This window comes from Styela clava, chromosome 2 (genome assembly GCF_964204865.1).
Source record: "Styela clava chromosome 2, kaStyClav1.hap1.2, whole genome shotgun sequence".
In the NCBI taxonomy this organism is placed as follows: Eukaryota; Metazoa; Chordata; class Ascidiacea; order Stolidobranchia; family Styelidae; genus Styela; species Styela clava.
The window spans coordinates 6,885,134-6,906,882 of NC_135251.1; the positions used below are offsets into that span (position 1 = coordinate 6,885,134).

The 21,749-nt window shown below is 36.5% G+C and overlaps 1 protein-coding gene across 2 annotated transcripts in view; it reads left to right on the forward strand.

Moving 5' to 3' along the window:
- The window catches only part of LOC120336611 (uncharacterized), a 195,035-nt gene extending 187,660 nt beyond the window's left edge, over positions 1–7,375 (forward strand). Inside the window, exons 15-17 of one of the 2 annotated variants that reach the window (XM_078110157.1) lie at positions 4,839–5,009; positions 5,889–5,961; positions 6,352–7,375. In XM_078110157.1, coding sequence (XP_077966283.1) covers positions 4,839–5,009; positions 5,889–5,945 — 228 coding nt within the window. In that variant the 3' untranslated portion in view covers positions 5,946–5,961; positions 6,352–7,375. The remainder of the gene's footprint in view (positions 1–4,838; positions 5,010–5,888; positions 5,962–6,351) is intronic. The other variant, XM_078110158.1, reaches the window with a different exon arrangement.
- Positions 7,376–21,749: the final 14,374 nt, after the last annotated feature.

A 21,749-nucleotide genomic window follows, 5' to 3' on the forward strand; every position in this document is an offset into this window, starting at 1 on the left:
ATCGATCTCAGGATTTATGTCACAGATATCGTAACGCCGGTATGTGCCACTCAATACTATTATATATTAACTGCGCACTGATAGGCCCGACATTGGCAATATTGACTTTTCATCATATTAAAATTTACAATAATTAGACTTATTGCATTTTAAAACTTGTTAGGCAGTTGTAATTTGAGATTGTCGTTCAAAGTCAATGGTAGTGAGGCAACAAAAATTAAAATATTTCAGCTTTGGAGAACAATAATTTTGGGAGTTAATTAAAAATGCCAAAATTGTATAAAGTATAAAGTACAAGGCCATTCAAAATAACAATGACAAATCTAATCGAAGCGGCTGATATTTTAATAGGAATTTGCCACGTGACAATATAAATCGAGTTGCAAGCAATTATTGTCGCACTGACAACATAATGCTTGATTCAAATGTTATACTTCGTAACGTTGCGTCTACTTTAGTAGTTTAATCACAGTAGATGATGATAAAATTAATTCAATACTAGTATCCACGATAATCAAATTGAGGACAATATTTTTATATTGAATCTCTATAGTTTAGCTAACATAAATTAAACGAGCAAGCTTTCATTTTAAAGGTTTTATTTTGAATACACATCATTGTCTACCGTGTAAGTCTTACACAGTATAGGCTACAGCAATGGTTTCCAAACATTTTAGAATTGTGACCCACTATTTATTACCACTGCTTATGGCGAACCATTCAATTTTTATGACATAACACAGAACACAGCAATGGCTAATCTTCGCAAAACTACCGTGTTTCCTCGAAAATAATACCTGTCCTGAGAATAAGACCTAATTTGAATTTTAAAAAGGATTCTATTTAAACCCTACCTTTAAAATAAATTTAAAATGTGTGGGAGAGGAAAGGTTCGATAACCTGAGGTAAGGTGGAGATCACACCACTATTTAAGATTGTGTGATATCACAATTATGATATTTGTCACTTGATTTTTTTTTTTTTTGAAATACAAATAAAATGAATGGATGTCGGTTTTAATATAATGTTTATTAAAAAATCTCGTGCTTCTCTTCAATGTAATTTTATTTTTAAATGTATGAACACAAACGACCTCTTCCAAAAAAAAACAAAGTGGTATTCTTCAAAAGAAAATAAATCTAAATCCTGTCTAAATTTCAGGGAAACACGGTAAGAAGTGCTGTACAGTGTACAAAACTGCTATGCGTAAAAAAGCCACATGGTCATTCTTTGTGTAGCAAATTTTTGTTCCGTCGAGAAGATCGTAAATAAGAAACTTCCACAGATTAGAATTTAAATTTAATTTTTTTTTTTGAAGATTTACGTATTCGCCACCGATTCTAATAACCTGTATAATTAATCAAATCTTTCTACATCTTTTCACGACCCACTAAGATTCCTTTTGCGACCCACCAGTGGGTCGCGACCCATAGTTTGGAAACCGCTGGGCTACAGTATATAGTGGATTCAAAGAATAAGGCATCGTTATATTGAAGTTGATAGATTAATAAATATTTCACAGATTAATCGATTGAACCTAGTGGACAAGACCATAGAGTTCGAAGCATTCCATGAATTCGCTCAAGTTGCCTCAACCACAGAAGCATCAACCGTGGTGATTCACAACTCTAGTCTGTCCAGTGCAAAACTGAATGCATTTGCGGGGGGAGCCACTGAATTAGGATTAAAAGTAAGTATCGGGAAACTTGTTGTTAACATTTTTATTATGTCTATGTATATTAAAATATGAGGCTAAGAGTTGGATCAATTACATTAATTCAGTTCAATTACAATTACCATTACAATTACCCCCCTAAATTTTTCAATACACTACAATTACAATTACTCCGTGCAAAAAATATAAAATTACAATTACAACAAAGCAATGTTTTAATATGTGGACACGTTACTTAGAGCGAAGCAGTCCTTATCCTTGACACTAACGATACCCTCCCAAAAATTCCGAGTTTAGCGTAGCAAGAATCAAACCAGACAATCAGTGTTCCCATGGATAAAATAATACAGCAAAATATTAGACGAAGGATCATATTTTAAACGAAATTTAGAAATGAAGAAAGTAATAGCCTTCTAGAAAAAAATTCCATCTTCAACCACTGAAAATTTTAGAGCATTCGATTCAGTAATCGAAAAGAAAAGCGACCTTCCAATAACTATGTCAAAGAACAAGGACAACAACACAAAATAACAAAAGTTTTCGTCAAAACGATCATTGTGTCCACTAACCTGTCCAATAAAATTTTGGTTCATATTTTCAGTTTCACTTGCTCAAAAACTGTTGGATTGCACTTGATGAAAATTAGACTGCGAAAAGTTTCTGACCACAATAAATTTCTTCTTGCCGTATAAAAGTTACCCGCAATTGAAAAAACTCCTTCTGATGGGGCTGATGTTGCTATTAGTCCCAAATAATCCTTGGCTAATGAAGCAAGCCTGGGAAATTCTTCTGATATCTTTGTTCAATACATTAATGGGTTTTTGTCAAAATGCAAACTAACGAAAAGCATTCAAAATCGCAAAATGAGGTATTGTTTACAACCACGACTGAAAGTCTGTCTGAGTGTCTTAACGCATACGAAAAGACATATTGTTACGTCACTTTTTCGCATTCTGCTGATTGGCTAATGTTACGAAATAAAAAAGGAAGGCGATTCTCAGAAAACGCCCCTTGGAAAATTATTGGACGCCGTAGTTTGGTGACCCCAGATATAATTGAGCCAAAATTTTAGCAAACTGAAATCAAATTTACAATTACACAGAATGAAAATGCCTCAATTACTTCACAATTACATGAAAAACTGTAATTAATTACATTAAAGTAGTGCGCAAAAGTATTCAGAAATTTGTTGGAAAAATAAATCTCCTATCGATTGGGAAAAAATATTATGTGAGAAGTATTTTTAACGCGGTCACCACCGTTATTAAAACTGTTATCTGGCCACAACGTCATCAAAAACGACAAATCTGGAACATCAATCTGATTGGCTACTTATGCTAGGGGTCAAAGTTCATTATGTCATTCTTTTTAGTCAACAAGTCTCGTATTTGCATTCCATGTATGCACATATTCGGAAATTCTCTTACACACTTACTTACTTTTTACACACTTATGTGCAATAAAATAAATGATATAGCGGTTTCAATTCAATCCTTGTCGATAAATTATATACGTTCGTTGAGTATTCTGACATTCTCACTTGTAAGGCTCGCTTATATTTCGTATTTATGATGTTTAGTTTTTTGAACCCAATTTTTTCATTGTTTATTCAAAGTCTGTTGCGGATTGACTAATCTACATTTAATTTCAAACTCTGGACGCATCGGTGACAAAATGCTGCATAAACCATTCAGAAACCGTAAAATTGTGAATCACCACCAAATACACCGTCGTCTCATGAGGTTTAATTTATTTTCAAAGGAAAATAAGATATACGATTATATTTCGATTAGAATGTTCAGGTTAATTTGTAAATTAGAAGATGTGTTAACATAATAAAAGTAAAAAAATTAGCATCCAAAATGTCCACTGTTCGATATTATATAAATGAATATCACGTAAATGCGTATAAAAAAAAATATATAACGTATTATAATAATGTGATCCCTACCAACCGGTCGCTCTGGGGCCATTTTACATGGATTCTTTTTTTGTCAACCATTAAGCCCTAAAGCTTCACTCATGGCTTTTTAATGACGCGTGCAAGAGTTCTATTCAGCAATATATGTTTAGTACGCACTCCTCCAAAAATAATTTTTTTATGTGCCAAAATTCCAAAATTTCTATTGAACTTGCGAGATTTTGTGTCTAGTAGAGGGTTAATAATTATACCTAATTTATTAATTTTTATTTTAACGTTTTCTTGTGTTATTTTCCAACAGAACAACACCAAAACCACTATTATAGCAAGAATGATTACTCTAAAATTCACGATTGTATTTACAGAATTTTCAAATTCAAGGCTCCAATTGACAATTTTGATGACGTCACACCTCTAATTATTACTGCACAGGCCCCCCTCAATGAAAAAAATGTTCCTTTTTCCGACGAAAATGCGCGTAGATAGACATAAACATTGTAATGCGCGCCCTTACGCGTGAAAATTACCATTAATTTTACGTTTTTTCCATGTTTAAAAATTCTCTATACCTACACCAAGTATGGTGCAGTCGAAATCATATTTTTCAAAACATCACAGGGCCTGGGATGGAATGTATGACTAAAAGTACCTTTTAGAGTTGAACTAGGCATGAATGATACTGTTTTTATGCCATCCGGCTGTGTTGGATTTTAAAGTTTGCATCGAGATAAATTGAAATAATTGTTTATTCCAAGTTTATTCTTTGAAAATAGTTGACATTTTATTATAGATATGTGTATTGCAATTAAGATAACATGCTACGTCATCGAGGACTCATTTTGTGCACTCATTAGGCATATAAGTGCAGCCAGTTGAGGCAAGTCATTGAAAATATTCCGTATTGGACATGGAAATCTTTTCGTGACGCCAATTTAGACCGTCATAAGATTACATATTATCGGGATAAATTCGAAGCACAAAATTATAAAGTTATAGAATATTACAACAAGAAAATTAGGTAATTGTTTCTTTGTTAATGCAAGCCCATCAAAAAAGTAAATAAAATTATAAACACCCTTTTGACAGTAAGAACTGAAATTTTTATTTAATCATGTCAACCAATATCCCATTAAATTTCTTGTTCTCTAACGTTCATAAATTTTCTGTTGGTAAACATATGAAAAACTGAATCCAAATTTTATATTATGCACTGACTGATATGATTGATCTTAAATTATCCAGATCCAGCAACTTATCCTGAGCGAAGAAAACTTCAAACCATCTCATGCTATCATCAAAAACCTCTGTCAACTGTTTAGTTCAGTAGAGGAATCTATTTACCTTAATGGTTGGGAAATTGACCAACAAGGTATTGATGCCCTACAATCGGATTTAATAATGTTAAACAAAAAAGTAAGTACTTACGATATAAAGGATATCTTTATAGATCTGTTATTAATTGAATAGAGTAAAAATTGAATCACAGTGAAAGTAACATTAATTTATTATTTTATAGTAGTTCGGCTAATATCATATTCTCCATTATCATGGAATATATCCAAAACTGACGACGTATTTAAAAACGGTGTAAACAAACTGGAATAGAGAAAGATTTTTGAATATTTCTAAGTAATTTATTAATATTAATTAATAATTTTTGTGGGACATATCTAGTTGTTCAATTTCTCTAACAGCTTGCGCCATCTGAATGTCGCGTTAAATCTAGCCCGCCATCTAATATTGAATTTGTGAATGTAACAATTTTATATATATTTTCGCTTCTATTTTGGATTGATCTATGTAATATGATTCAAATAAGCATTTTTATATTGTTTTTTTCAATTCACTTTAAAAATACGTTAGCTGTCAGTTTTATTCCTTCTAGGTTATCATTCATAATTTTCGAATTTTCTGTGTGATGCTAAATATATACATAATTAAAACGTTTAAATAATAATGGATACGTGTTTCAATTCTGCTGTTTATTCATATTGCATACAGTATATCCTGATTCTGATATTAAAAAGTCAATTACATATTGATCATTTTCGCAAAACTGAGTCCAGCCCCAAATTTAATTACATTATTTGACATAAAGGTAGTGCAAAGTATTCGTAATTTAATCACCATTTGACGTGTCATGCCTGTTGTACCATATATGATGTGCAAAAATATTAAACAAGCTGTATGTCGATTAAACGCCATTGATTATATACCTTCAAAGAGAAACATTAATAAAGTAATCCTATTTTTATGAAAAAGATTTTATTTAAAGAAATATCTTTATTTTAGCTGAGAATTCGCATTAACGGTGTTTATCTATCAGCATCCACCGATCAGCAAGGCTAATCTTCACGAATTCAAAGTAAGTCAAGCTTTTAAATAAACAACGAGCCGACATTAAAAATATTAGGATAATTAGGTATGTCACATTGAACGTATTTTCAATATAGTGCTTTTCACCTTCTGCTGGAAACAAAATTAAAGCAAATGTTAAACAACACTTATTACAGAGACTCTGAATAATAAGTCATCAAGAGCTGCTATACTGAATATCATTTGCTGCACTACAGTGACATTTTAACTAGACGCTCACATACAAATTTAAATCTATATTTAAACGATTTCGAGCCCAAACATAAATAATGAAAATTCAACAAATAAAGTAACTTACAAATATGAATGTTGTTTTTCATGAATTTATTTGATAAATTTGCTTATATTGTACAATAACAAATATTATTTTTCCATTTAGAGAAACTCAATTAGACGTATTTTCAGATAAGGAAGAAACTGATAATAAAACACGGATGGTGAAGTGTTGTCCCAAATTGATTTGATTATTCGATGCTCCTGAAGTATGTGTAACAAGATGGCGCACAGCCTGAACATAGTATGTGAACCAGGTTAGGATTCATGATGTACGTCATCGTGATACGAATACTTCCTGAGCGCCGATTATTGAGCACATAGTCGTGTATTTGTTGAATCACGTTGGGTTCAAGATATTTAGGTCATAGTCTAATTTTGATTCGTTGCTTATATTCGTTACTCCGTGATTTGTGGTATTACTTGTCAAAAATGATATACTGTCAAATACCGCAAGAAATATTTAATTATATTTTGAAAGAAATTTTGAAAGTTTCGATAATTTGCTTATTTTAAAATTATGCGACATTGTGGCGGTACATGTATATCATTCATTCATTTTTTTTATTCATAATTTTGTCATATGGTTTATTTATCACTAATATTATCACTAATATTCAATATTTAATACATGTAGTTCTAAATTGTAGTTTTGTTTAGTAAACAAAATTTCAAATGTTACGCAAATGGTTTATGAGTATAATAATTTATTCTAATATTCTGTGGATTGATAACAAATGCAAACAATGCCAAAATTTTACTACTTATCCATACTTTGTTTTCCGAAGAAATGAACACTCTGTGACGAGTCCTAAATTGCAAATCGAAAGTTAAATGTGTATACTCACTTTTAAGACACCGTGTATATATAAACTCTGCTTGAATTTTTTGTGTATTTAATTTGCATGCTGATGTTAAAATAGCTTGGTCAATGATTTATTTTAACAAAATGAGTAGTAAAAAATTTTTGAAATACAAACTAAGCAGATTTAGAAGAAGTTTGTGACAATCTTTATGGGTAATGTGCATTTCATTTCTAAGGTGCGGATTGGAAAAAAAATGAATTCGGCACATATTGCATAGAATTGAATCACAAATCTATCAATGAGTTGTAATAGTTCACCGCCGTTTATAGTTAGCTAAACGTGCTCTGTCGTAGTCGACGCATCATCAGAGATGAATAAAATGTTAAATAAAAACAAACGTGCATGAGTGTTGCCAAATATTTTAATTACCGATTCGGTATGAAAAAAAAGAATTTTGTCCATTTTTATTGCCTACATATTTAGAGAGTCCTATTTAGGCCTTACACTTTACCTGACATAAATCTTGATTTAATATATTCAACAGTACGTTATTTATCAGGTCAGTGAGAGATTGGGTATATTCGTATATTCCAACTAAAATTCAAACTTAGATTCATTATATTGCAACAGTAGTAATTATATTTTTACACAATTTAACTGCGAGATGAGTTTTTAGTCCCAATTAAAACTAGAAAATCCACAAAAAACAATCCTGTAGTTGCCCAGGATCTAACGTACCCCATCAAACCGTTACCAGTCCAACCAATAACAATCGCGTATTGCGAAACTGCCTGCTAAATTTGAGCGTCGTCATCCACGCGTGAATGACATATTGGGGTTGATGAGCGAAACATGTTACCTAAAATTTCCAAGACTTATCCAGTTTATGGAGTAACGAGACAACTTTTTGAAGGAGTTTTCTTTTTCGGAGGGTATCGTTCTCGAAATTATATATTTTGACTCAGTTCACAAAAAAATAGCCAGAAATTGTGAGTAAATGGATAATTTTCCGACCATGGGCCCATATTTAGAAATATCAATCTGGATACATTAGCAACTTTGACATATAGACATAAATTTTTCCGCAGTTATTTCGTTCAATGCCGAAAAGCGCAGCGGTATTTATATCATGAACTACAATATCTAGGAATACCTAAAGTGTTTTTTCAATGCTCAAAATGAATTGTTTTGTTTTGACATTAACAGATGAGCATTAAAAAAACATAATTTATTTGCGTACGATGACTATGTCAAATTTGATTTCAATTATTTTTGGTGAACTGTGTGACCAAACTTATTGACTGAAATGAGTTTTGGTTTTTTTCGGCCGCGCACCAGACTCTTATTTCCATAGTGCAGATCTTTTGGATATTTATTTCAATAAGGGTTGATATTGTGGATTCGGATCGAATTAACTTTCTTCGGTCATTGACTCTAAATTATTATTGGCAATATTTTCCAGCAATACCTGTTAAACAAGTAGAAATTGTAGGAGAGTGTTCTATATATTCTTAATCCCAATCTCACGCATCTGTTCTTTGCAAGGCAGCTATTTAAATAGGAAAAATAACATCACAGTAGTTGTAAAATACAATTACTGTTTTAAAAAAAATCATATAAAATTAACACGGTGTCAATCGGCGCCATTTTAATTACATTCACACTCATCTTCAGCAATAATTTTTTAGTTTAATGTAAAAAAGTACAAAAATTTTGTAGAAAATTCATTAGGTAACTAGTTGGTTTATCATTGTCCCAGATGATACATTGAATGCGCATGCACTATTACAGCCGGATTCAATATTCCAAGTTCTAATAACGCAATATTATCAAAGTCGATGTTCTTGTAGTCTTGAGTAATTTCTACTCTGTGCGTTTCAATCAGAATAGTTGACCCTTTTTAAAGACCGTCCTAAAGAATGGTCTAATCGTAGTAAAAATGTTCAAGGATGGTACTTGAGTCATATTTTTATTATCTTTTCACATCAAACTGCAGCTCTTGATTGAAGCGTAGCGAGAGGGTGGGGGTATAGAGGGCGCGGACTTGCCCTTAAATTACTGAAAAAAGTCGCTAATAACACGTGCGATTTCATTTTTAAATCGCCGATTGTTTTTGTCAGCGCCCCGTGCTATTTAAGCCGTTGACACCCTTGTGTCGATATTCATTCATTCCCTGAATCGCAAATTTCCATCAACATATGCATGTCGTTTTCCACGGGGTTCTTGCAGGGAATTGCGTATTAGTTGCCAAAAACGAGGTATTACATTATAATCATTAGTGATGCTAAAGATGAACTTTCAACCAGATTTCATATTCTTTTTTAGACATTGCAAATCACAAAATTTGGCCACACATAGTGACGTTTATCGGGAAATACAAATCGAATCAAGATATAATAACGGCTTAAAAATAATCTCAAATGGCAGTAATGCCAAAAGAATAGCACAAAGCTGAAAAACCCCAAAGTCGCAAAATTCGAAACCAAGCTATTTATTATCTGACAGTTTATCAATTGTTTCATGTTCACAGACTGTTGTAGTATTTTACAGTAATAAAGTTTTATTATATATACCGTAAATCGACACAGAGTTGAGTCGGAAGGAATACAATTAAATTATTATGGATACATATTTTTAATGGATCGCATGGATTGAATATATTACACAAAAAAATCGTTATCCGCTAAACAAGTCTGCGATTTTAACGTATGACGTGATCGCGGGACTGGTCGATAATCGCCTAATTTATTGTTTAGCACAGACCTTGAACACGAATATATAGTATATAGGGTAAGCACATTACTTCTACAAAAATCCAATAAAATACATCAGGCTGGTCCAAGCATGTCGGCGTTCGGGGCCACAATATTAATTCTGTGATGTTTTCGGCCATATTAGTTTCTGACTCTTTACAACAAAGATGGTACTTTTATATAAATGAAGCACTCTTGGACAAAAAGAGTTTAAATACCGAACTGTTAACAGACGATAAAGAATAAACGAACACCTAGTTTCATCAGATAATTCTTGTCCTAGAACCTTTTATCTGAAGGAGAATGATCTCGTTTCCGAGGCCTCGCTCGCGTGCCGGATAAATGGGCTCGCGTCCCACGTTCGGCACGCGTGCCATGGGTTACCCACCCCTGTTCTAGTTTATCGAAATGTGTTTACACATTTCCGGAATCTGGGTAACTACTATGACTAACACAAGGTGTCATATTTGCAAGATGAATTAGAATCTACAAAAATCTTTTATATTCACTCAAAACACAAATATTAGGAAAGGATCGAAAAAATTGGAAAACTACTTTGATGAAAAAATTTCTGTCCATAGTAGAATAGCTTATAATCTTAGTCAAATGTTAATTTTACCGTTATTTAAGAATTTTGTTCTGTGCATTTCAATCTTCCATTCCAACGCGAAAACATTGTTGTTCAACATAAATCTGTAGTTCAAAACGAAAGACTAGGAGATACATAAAAATAAAAGAATGTGATATGAAAACGTAAACGTTTTACGAGTTTTCATGTAGTTCTTATCGTCAGATTTATTTTTTGATGAAGGATTGAACAAGTTTGTTATAACTTGCCTAAAAATGTCAGTGTTGGGAAATCACTAACAGATATGTTTATAAACTCGTCTGTCTTGCATAAGGGCAGCAATTTTGTTTACTACTTCTCAAAATTTGAAAACAATTATCTTAAGTTAATTGCTTAAAAACTCGGACGTTATAAATAAATATTATAAATGGGCTCGCGTCCCACGTTCGGCACGCGTGCCATGGGTTACCCACCCCTGTTCTAGTTTATCGAAATGTGTTTACACATTTCCGGAATCTGGGTAATTACTATGACTAACACAAGGTGTCATATTTGCAAGATGAATTCGAATCTACAAAAATCTTTTATATTCACTCAAAACACAAATATTAGGAAAGGATCGAAAAAATTGGAAAACTACTTTGATGAAAAAATTTCTGTCCATAGTAGAATAGCTTATAATCTTAGTCAAATGTTAATTTTACTGTTATTTGAGAATTTTGTTCTGTGCATTTCAATCTTCCATTCCAACGCGAAAACATTGTTGTTCAACATAAATCTGTAGTTCAAAACGAAAGACTAGGAGATACATAAAAATAAAAGAATGTGATATGAAAACGTAAACGTTTTACGAGTTTTCATGTAGTTCTTATCGTCAGATATATTTTTTGATGAAGGATTGAACAAGTTTGTTATAACTTGCCTAAAAATGTCAGTGTTGGGAAATCACTAACAGATATGTTTATAAACTCGTCTGTCTTGCATAAGGGCAGCAATTTTGTTTACTACTTCTCAAAATTTGAAAACAATTATCTTAAGTTAATTGCTTAAAAACTCGGACGTTATAAATAAATATTGATATATCAAAACGGAATTAAAAGAACTTGAAGAAAATCTCAATGACAAAATAAAAAATATTGACAGTTTCGGGAAGCAGGGTGAGAATAACTAATAATTCCGATTCTTAATGCAGTGTTACCCAAATTTATTCGCCCGCGTACCATTTCGAGATTTTGTGGAGTGCTCGCGTACCAACTACATAAGTAACGTGCGCTGAAAGTGGTCAATATTTCCCACCGTTGCGACGCCATAATAGCGTATTTGATCCATGCAAAATGTAACAACAAATTCTATTAAACTAGGCCACATCAGCCAATGTTGATGAAGTGCATGTTATTATTGAGACGACCACGTCTATAACTCTGTTTTTATTCTGTATGCCCATATTTATTCTTACCACTTGAGTCATTAGTGAGCAGCTGAGTATCTTTCCTTTTTAGCTGGTTTGTCAGAGTGCCGGCAGTGTGGAATTTCCTCTGTGTTTTAGGTTATCGTTTTAGTGTTTAGTTTTTTTATTTTTTTAATTGCGGTTGCCTGATATTTTGGAAAAATGGTTAAGAGAAGAAAGATTGTACCGACACCAAAGGAAGCAGAGGAGAATGAACTTTTGCATTTGCAAATACAGTTATTGAAGGCGAAATTGAGGGAGTCAGAGGAAAAGCAAGAGGACACTGACAGCCGTTTGCAACTGATGGACAGTCGTATACAGCAGATAGACGGTTGTGTACAACAGATTGGAAGTCAACTAGAATCAGTTAAACTCCAAAATACAAAAATGGGCTCGTCTTTCGATAATATCTACAGCATGCTTCAAGATATCACTGGCATGATTAAACCGGGTGGAGTTTCTGATCCCGAGGAAACCCAGCCCATGTCACATGACCCAAATGTCAGCCTGATCACTTCAACACCAGCAACGTTTGTTCCAAAAACAGCGTCTGTTCTCAAAGATTATGAAATTTCTGATTTTGGATCAGAAGATGGACAGCCAGAAGGGAAGCGGAACGCGTTCTCGCAGACATTAGAAGTGAAATTTGCAGAGAATGGTCATCTGAGTAACCTTGCACCTACACTTCCTTTTTTGATCAATAATGGTAATGAGGACCCAAATGTTGTCAGAAGACAACTTAGTACTAGGCCGAAAATGATTACAGTGGCTACGCAATCAGCTCCTCCAGTGAGCGCTAGCAGTGTCCTAAATGCCAATGTTAATCGTAGTGTTCTCAATAGCACAGCTAATGCTACGATGATGGCAAGAAATGTCAAAAAGCCGATGTATTTCGATGGGTCCACTGTCATGGCGTGGCCTAGTTATTTATGCTATTTTGAAATGATTACCAGTTATAATCAGTGGGATGATGACACTGCGGGACTGGAATTGGCTACTTGCATGACAGGACAGGCTCTAAATGTATTGAAAGATTTACCAGATATGAAACGTACTAGCTATCGTGATATTGTGGCTCATTTTAACCATTTCTTTAAACCTGCCGGAAATGAGAGTTCATACCGTACTACATTTCATTGTCGTAGGATTAGGCCAAATGAAGCCCCACGGGATTATGGTAACAAATTGAAAAAGCTTGTTATTTTTGCTTACCCAAATCTTGATATTGCTGGTCAAGATGATATTTTGAAATCGCAGTTTCTCGCCGGTTTAACTGATGAAAGCATGATCGAACATGTTACCATGCAACAGCTTGATACTTTTGAAATTGCACTGTCTCTTGCAACGCTGTATTATTCTGTTGATACTAACAACTCTGAGAGAAAAGACATGCCTAAACCTCGCATTGCCGCAGTGAAACAGAGTAACACTGGTAGGGCTGTCCAAGCGAACCAAATATTCGAAATCGAATCGAATCGCAAATTATTCGAATCGTTTTTCGGCTAATTTTCGAATCGCTAAAATTAGGTACCGGTACATAAAGCGGAAACCACCTTTACGGGATGTTTTTCATCGGGCAAGCGGCGGCGCTCCGAGCTCAGACCACTCTCGCTCCCGGATTGCTTAATTGGTTTCCCGATATTTCTCTCGCCTTCATTTTGTGATAAACATGTCATTACTAATGCCCGCCCGGTGGCACGTGATTAGCCATTTCATGCATGGTCGTCATAACAAGGTATAGTCGATCGTGACGTTTTTGAGAGAGAACAAGGAGAAAAAGGAGACAATTTAGAAAACGATAGTTCTATAAATAGAATCGATTTGAAGCTGTTGAGTTAGTTATCATAGGAACATGGTACAGGCAACTCAAGGCTGAAACAGGTGTTTTGGGATCCTTATGATGGCAATACCTTCTTTAAATGGAATTTGTAATTTCTCATGATGGCATTACTGTATTATCCATCTATATACCAAGACAAATAATTGCACTCTTGCATTTTGATGGCTGTTGTACACTAACAATATTATAATCCTCAAATAATATTGTCATCAAACTAGCTTGGAATTTTTAAATGCAATTTTGAACTTGAGCAACAGTTTTATCTATATTGATGGTTGTTATTATTTTGCTGAAATTTACACAAAAAAACATAAAGACTAGTGAATAGGATTAAAATAGCATCTACAGGCTTTATATGTCCTACTAAAACTGAATCCATCAAAATTGAGATTGCAATTTTTGAATAGTGCAATTTTTACTCTTAATACTCAACAGTTTTCGAGACCCAAATTTTGGAGTTCTCCATTTTTTTTGACCAGTTCATACAAGCGTGTGATCTCCTTTGATGTAACTGCACATACGTTACCACAACATCGAAGGGCAGGCGTTTATTGTATAATAGAGACAGATTTACTATTGCGCAATAATATTCGGTTCGATTCGGCGAAAATATTCGATTCGAATCAAAAAATTATTCGATTTTGGACAGCCCTAAACACTGGTAATGCAGCTAATTAGTTCCTCGAGAGCAGTTTTGAGCGACTTGTAGCAAAACTGGATGAGATCATAGGATATGTTAAGCCACGCGCTAACAACAATCGCAATTTTGATGGTGTACTACGCAACCCGTGTCCTCGATGTGGTAAACATGGTCATTGGGGCAGAGATTGCAAGGCATGTTTTAATTGCAAGCAGACTGGTCATCTTAAACGGAATTGTCCACATCTTCAGAATCCCGCTGATCCTGCAACAGCCAGTGGCGGCGCGTCAATAGGGCCAACAGGGGCAATGCCCCGGTTGTTTTTTCGGTATAATGAAAAATATTCAAAAAAGACCTCAATATCGGTTGCACAGACTGTCTACACTAGCCATATTCTCCCGACATGGTTCATTTTTCGCTCGCAAAACCTTCACCGAACGTCGACGGGGCGACGCCGATTTTGCCCCGGTTGCTCATTGTATATCGTATTCTCTCTTTAATCTTCCACTCGCCGCGTTTATTTTCTGTTTCTTTTACTAAATCATCGGGGCTAGCCCCTAAATTATGACGACACAATGCCGACGTTTCTTACAACAACGTGTTGACATATTCACGCATTCCTTCTCGTTCGTTGGTTGCTTGAAGAGTTGATAGTTTCCTCGCCTTCGTTTTTGTCGCTTGTTTCGCTATTTGAATCAGTTAGAGACCTTTAGTCCATTTGCTTTCGATTTTCCACATTCCTTTTGAGCTCCTCACTTCTTTCCGGCATCGCATATCTTAGCCTTAGACCTCATAATGAATAAGGTTGATGCACTACTTCGCACTCCGTTTTCGCAGCTGCCGCTGGAACAAAAATTAGAGGTACAACGTCTTGGGCCTTATCAACCAAACAATTGTTCACTGGAACAATCCCATGACGGAGGAAAGCGTCGGCGTACATTCTGCGCAGAAACTTGGTATAAAAAACACGAATGGTTGTGTTACAGCGAGGACAAAAATTCACATTTTTTGGTTTTATTGCCTATTTTTTGCTATCGCCCGTGACTCACGTTGGTGTAAATTTGGTTTTAGAGATCTTAAACATCTTTCCGAGCGTGCCAGGGATCATCAATCTTCTATGGAGCATCTGGACAATGCAGTAAAATACCGAACATTCGGAAATGTTAATATTGCAGCACAGTTGGATGAAGGACGCGCGGTTTCTATTCGTCGGCACAACCAAAACGTCGAGAAAAACCGCCATGTTCTCGGTCGATTGATAGATGTTTTGAAGTTCATTGGTTGCCACGAGCTGTTCCTCCGTGGGCACGATGAACGGGCTGGCTCTTCTAATAGAGAGGTATTTTTGGATATGGTGGAATACACCGCATCCCTAGATACAGTATTGAAAGATCATCTTGATGCCGCAACTGTTTCGAAAGGGACATCCAAGGATATCCGAAATGATTTGCTCGACTCAATGTATAAAATTTATTTACAACATTTGGCTCTGGAAATTGAGAATTGCCAGTTCCTTTCGATTCAGTCTGACGAGACAACTGACATAACGTGCGTTTCCCAACTGGCTGTGATTTTTCGGTTTGTGAAAGATGGTAAACCTACCGAGAGATTTCACAGCTTTGTACCAATCGTTGATCGCACGGCTTGCGGGATATCGGCTGTACCGAAAGAAGTGTTACAGCCTTACAACGCGAAGTCAAAATTGATAGCTCAAACTTATGACGGCGCGGCAGTCATGAGTGGGTCGAAAAATGGTGTTCAAGTTTATATAAAAGAAGATTTTCCTCATGCGCATTTTTTACATTGTTATGCACACCAATTTAACCTCGTTATTAAAAATATGTGTCTTGATACCCCTCTCGTCCGTATATTTTTTGCAAATGTTTCGGGGTTTTCTTCATTTTTTTCCGTTTCGCTGAAGCGCTCTGACCTCCTTCGCCAGATATGTAGCCGCCGTCTCCCAGCTTGTGCACCAACACGTTGGAACTTCCAATCACGCGTGGTGCAGGGCGTGTCCGAAATTGGGTCTGAGCTCATTGAGTGTTTTAATGGCATTCAGAGCTCTCCGGTTTGGGACGAACGCACTGTGAGGGAGGCGGCAGGTCTAAAGCGTCTGCTAGAAGATGGTGAGTTTTCATTTTTCTCCACAATATTCTATCACGTGGATGTATTATACGGCGCATTGCAGTCAAGGCTAATGGATGGAGCGTCTGTGCAGTCGTGTATTTCAGACTTCTGCGATGCTGTATCTCGTATCCGGGAAACAATAAAATACGACGACACATGGAGTGCTTCTTTACGCCGCGGGCAAACAACGCAGCGTTTGATTTTGTCTGCAAAGGAATGCTGTGACATTCTGGTGAATCAAATAGGCGATCGTCTGCGCACTGAACACCTTGCCGCGTTCTCTTTGATGAACCCCAAATATTTTTCAAAATTTGCACGTCAATTTCCCATCCATTTGTTGGCTACTGTCTCCAAATTTTACCCCATGATAAACGTGGGTAAATTGGAAAATGAATTGCGATGTATATACACCAATCAATTATTTTTGAACATCACATCAACTTGCGCGCTCTATGGGTTCCTCATAGATAACACTCTAGTAACTACCTTTGCGGCGTCTGCAAAATTTCTGGACATCATTTTGACGACGCCTATTTCTTCCGCCGACGCAGAGCGAACATTCAGCACGCTGAAGCGTATTAAAACGTATCTCAGAAACACAATGAAGCAAGATAGATTAAATTCCTTGGCTGTTTTATCCAATCACATAGACGTTATTTCTGGGATGCATGACTTTAATCAGCGCGTTATTGAGCATTTTGCTTCCAAGAAACCGCGGCGTGTTGCATATATGTTCAAGCAGTAGAAGTCTAGCAGCATATATATCTATGAGTGAGCGACGCATGTCCTTATCTTTGCATTACCTTTCCTTTCTTCATAGTAACGTTTTAAACCTTATTTTAGGTTTTGTCTGCTTTCCCGAAGTTTCTGTTAATATGTCATTGTATTTATCTGGGTAAATATTGTCTTTCCTTTTGAAAGAGGTTTCAAAATAAACTATGTCTATATTTATTAATCCCTTGACTTGGACCGGTTTTAAAGACACTTTCTTATCGTTAAAAATTGTCGCTTTTGCCGATTGGTTGTTACCGATGGAATGGTTTTTATACTCATAAAATGATGGGAGAACTTACAGCGCTCATCCTGTCCCCGTAGATGGGGGTGACTTGGTCCCGCAGTAGCTTGCCCCGGTTGTCAAAATGACCACGCGCCGCCACTGGCAACAGCTGCTTCCTCTTCAACCGCAAATTTAAACGACACTCAGCGGGCTTGAGGTCCTCAGTGTCCGCTGAAATATTACTTGATGACGGACCAACGAACCAGAATATAGACCTGAATATTTGTTCCTTGCAATATGACAATAGTTGGCATGCGAAGGTACTTGTAAACAATCAACCGTTCAATTTTCTTGTAGATAGTGGTGCTATGACTACTCTGATCGACATTTCAATCTTTGACGCTATAGGTGGGAAGGAAGCACAATTGGCACCGAATCTCTTTTTGCAGTGGGAGGACATGATTTATCACCACAGGGTACATTGGAAGTTGATTTGTCTATTGATTCTTTTGCATCACGACGCACTGTTGTTGTTGCCAACCAAGGTATGTCTAATGGTATTTTGGGCTAGACTATCTCCGAGAACATACTTGCGTTCTTTACTTATCATCTGGACACATTATGATAGAGGGTCATGAAATCAAACTGTTTACTGAAAAGTACCTGAAAAGTCTGTACCGTGTTGTCGTGTAACTGTTCGAGAAGATATTATTATACCGCCATATTCTAAGGTTGTCATCCCTGCACAACTTAGTCGTCCTTGGCCGAAACGCATTGTGTCTGATATTGCAGCTCTTGTTGAACCGCTGAATTCTTCTTTCCTTGCTGATGGCGTTCAGCTGCTTTCTTCTGTGGTGGACCCTGGAAAGTCCACTGTTCCGGTTTTTGTTATCAACCAGAAAGGCAGACAACTTAAGATCAGGGCTGGATCTTTGCTTGGTATTGCACATCCTCAACCTATAGCACAAATTCAAGTTGACGAATCCGATAATCGGGTTATAGCTTATGAATTACCAGAACATCTACATGACATGGTCAATTCCGTTGAGGATCTAACCCCGAGTCAACGTGAACAGTTGGTCAATTTGATTTGTGAATTTCATGATGTATTCATAGGACCAGATGTTGAACTTGACCGTACTTCAGCAGCAAAGCATAGGATCATCACAACAACATCACAGCCCATTCGGTAGGCTCTTCGTTGAATGGGGTGGGCGCGTAGGAAGATGGCCGAAGAAGCGGTTGACAATATGCTGGCTCAGGGTGTCAGTGAACCCAGTGATTCCTCATATTTTTCTCCCATTGTCTTAGTTCCTAAGAATAATGGTTCTACCAGATTTTGCGTGGATTTTAGATTGTTCAATGACGTCACCTACAAATATGCATATCCCTTGCCGCGTATTGAGGATAACATTGAGTCGCACAATGGTTCTCAATTCTTGACCTCGCAAGCGGGTATTGGCAAGTGGAGGTTGACCCTGCAGACCGCGAAAAGACAGCATTCAGCATCCCAGGCCGTGGACATTTTCACCGGTTTAGCGAATGCTCCAGCGACATTCGAACGGATGATGTACAACATCCTTGGTGATCTCCTGTGGAACGGGTGTTTCAATTTTCTTGATGATGTTTTGGCTCATGGTAGTGATTTCTCAATGGCACTCTCCAATCTTCGGAAAGTTTTTATAAGACTTCGCCGTGCCGGTTTGCGTTTGAAACCCTCGGAATGTAAACTTTTCCATCGAAGCACCTCTCTCTTGGCCATCTTATTTCATCTGAAGGTGTCTGTTGCGAACCCGGAAATGTTGCGGCTATCAAAGAATGGAAAACGCCAAATTCTGTCAGCGATATTCGTAGTTTGCTAGGCACAGCGAACTACTACCGGAAGTTTGTTCAAGATTATTCAACAATTGCTGGACCTCTTATTCGATTGACCAGAAAGAATATTTCTTTTGTATGGAGTACTGAATGTCAAAAGGCTTTTGAAACTCTTAAACACTGTCTGACGTCAGCCCCAATTCTTAGCTTTCCTAGAAAAATCGGCGAATTTGTATTGGATATGTATGGGCTGTTCGTCACTTCAGTCGTTTTCTCCTCGGGAGACCGTTCAGAATTCGCACAGATCATGCTGCTCTGAAATGGTTGATCAATTTTCGTGAAACTCAAGGAATGTTGGCAAGATGGATATTAACAATTTGCGCTTATGACTTTAAGATTGAACCCAGACCTGGCGTGAAACATGGCAATGCTGACGGATTGTCACGCCAAGTTCGCAAACGCAAGCGAGAAGATTGTTCTAATTGTGGTACCAATGGTGATTTCGATGTGAGTAATGTTATTCTAAGTGCAATATCAAAACAGCCCGGTCAATCATCGTCAGACGGTTCCGATTGTAATTAGCTAGATACCTACACAGATGAGCAAATTAAATCTTGGCAAAGTGAAGATCAAATTTAAGACAGGATTTGTTCCATAAGCTCCATTTTTTGCGCACTGCAGGTCATCTTGATGCTAATCGAACTCAAGAGTATGGACCTTTCCCCGACATATAAACATCAGGATTTCTAACCAATCACAAGCGAGCAGAAATGTAAACAAACATTCACCGCTGAAACTCGCTCAGACAACTTTTGGCGCGCTGGCGGTTGTATGTACGTATGTTTAGGCAAAGTTTTGTCCTCTTTTGTCACTTTTTGTTTTCTTTTACAGTGCTGTGAGAATTAGAAAGCTGCAATACTATATGTTACTTGTTGCAAATCACGCGCACAAAATTTACCGTATATATGTATACTAAAAGGCTTCCCCTTATGCCGGCACCTTACAACAGGTACCGGTACAGGACAACCAACTAATGCTTTCGAAAAATAGTAGACAGTCATGCTGATGAAATCAAGGGTACGATACCGGTAGCTTACCATATGTCAGTGCGGCAGAATTTGTCACCGATACGATGTTGCATTTTTATTAAACAGAATCTAATATTGGAATATTTTGCTAGACTAAACATGGTCAAACGGTGTGCATACAGTATTTGTGGGTCTGACAACCGGTACTCCCGCCGGACGAATGGAATAAGTTTTGTGCCATTCCCAAAGCCACATATCGACAGAGAAAAGGCAATGAGGTGGATAAAAGCATGCAACAGGCCTCACAGTCAATTTAATCTTGGGAAAATCACCAGGAATACTTACGTATGTACTAAGGTAGGCCAACATATATATATTGTTTTCGATACCTATGATATATTCTACATGTGGATTCCATTTCAGCACTTTCATGGAGGCGATGGGCCGACCGATGAATACCCTGACCCTATATCAGATCTTTGTCGCCCAACAAGAAAGCACCGTCAAACTGTGAGGTAAGGATTACTTATACCATAATTTAACCTTTTGGTAATACATTGTCAAAAACCTGTTTTGTTTGCATAGGCATTTGCATGAGGACATCCAGCCAGCTCCCTCTATAGTGACGAAAGTGAGGAAGGAGTATCAGGGATCCAACCAGATATGCCCTCAGACTCTTTAGTTGAAACTACGTCAAGTGCCGCTCATGATAATATTGCTTTGTCAAAAGCAAGTCAGACTGCAGAAAAATGTAAGCAAGTATCATGATTATTTTATTTTGGTCCTCTGGCAGAAAACATCACGAACAAAATGCAGAAAAAAATGGAAGGCAAGCATAAATTAAAAGTTATAATAGAGTTAAAAAACGTACAAGTAACAACCCATCTGAAATAGTAAGCACACAAAAGAATTAACAAGATTCAGAATCGCACAATACTTTTTAGGGCCCGACCGATACTGCCTTTTTGAACCGATACCGATACTGCTAGTTTTCCAAAACTAGGCCGATAAGCCGATAACGATACCGATGTTTCTTCACATATATTTGTGGCAGCATTTCTGTTCTGAAATACTTCTCAGTCTTTAGGGCGTAGCGAGGTTCAATGGTTTCTATTAGCCTGCGGAATCCATCATCTTGCACTATTGCAAATGGCCTGTTGTCAGTGGCTATCATCTCCATTATTATTTTATCAAGTGATTTCGTTCTTGCGTCATTTCCATGCCATTTATTAAATTTATCCATTATGTGTTCCCATGAAGGTTGCCGATTAAACTGGGAAGCTTCAGCTGGCCTTTTTCGCGTTAACTGCGTCTGCGAAATCTCATCATACTTGCTCTTGTGTTTCGATCTGAGATGACTCCACAAATTACTGGTGTTTTTCTTTTTGGAATCGGCGGAACCTTGACTTAACAATGATGAGCATATTTTACAAAGTACACAATCACTGTGGCATACAAAGTATTCCCATACTTTGCTCTTACC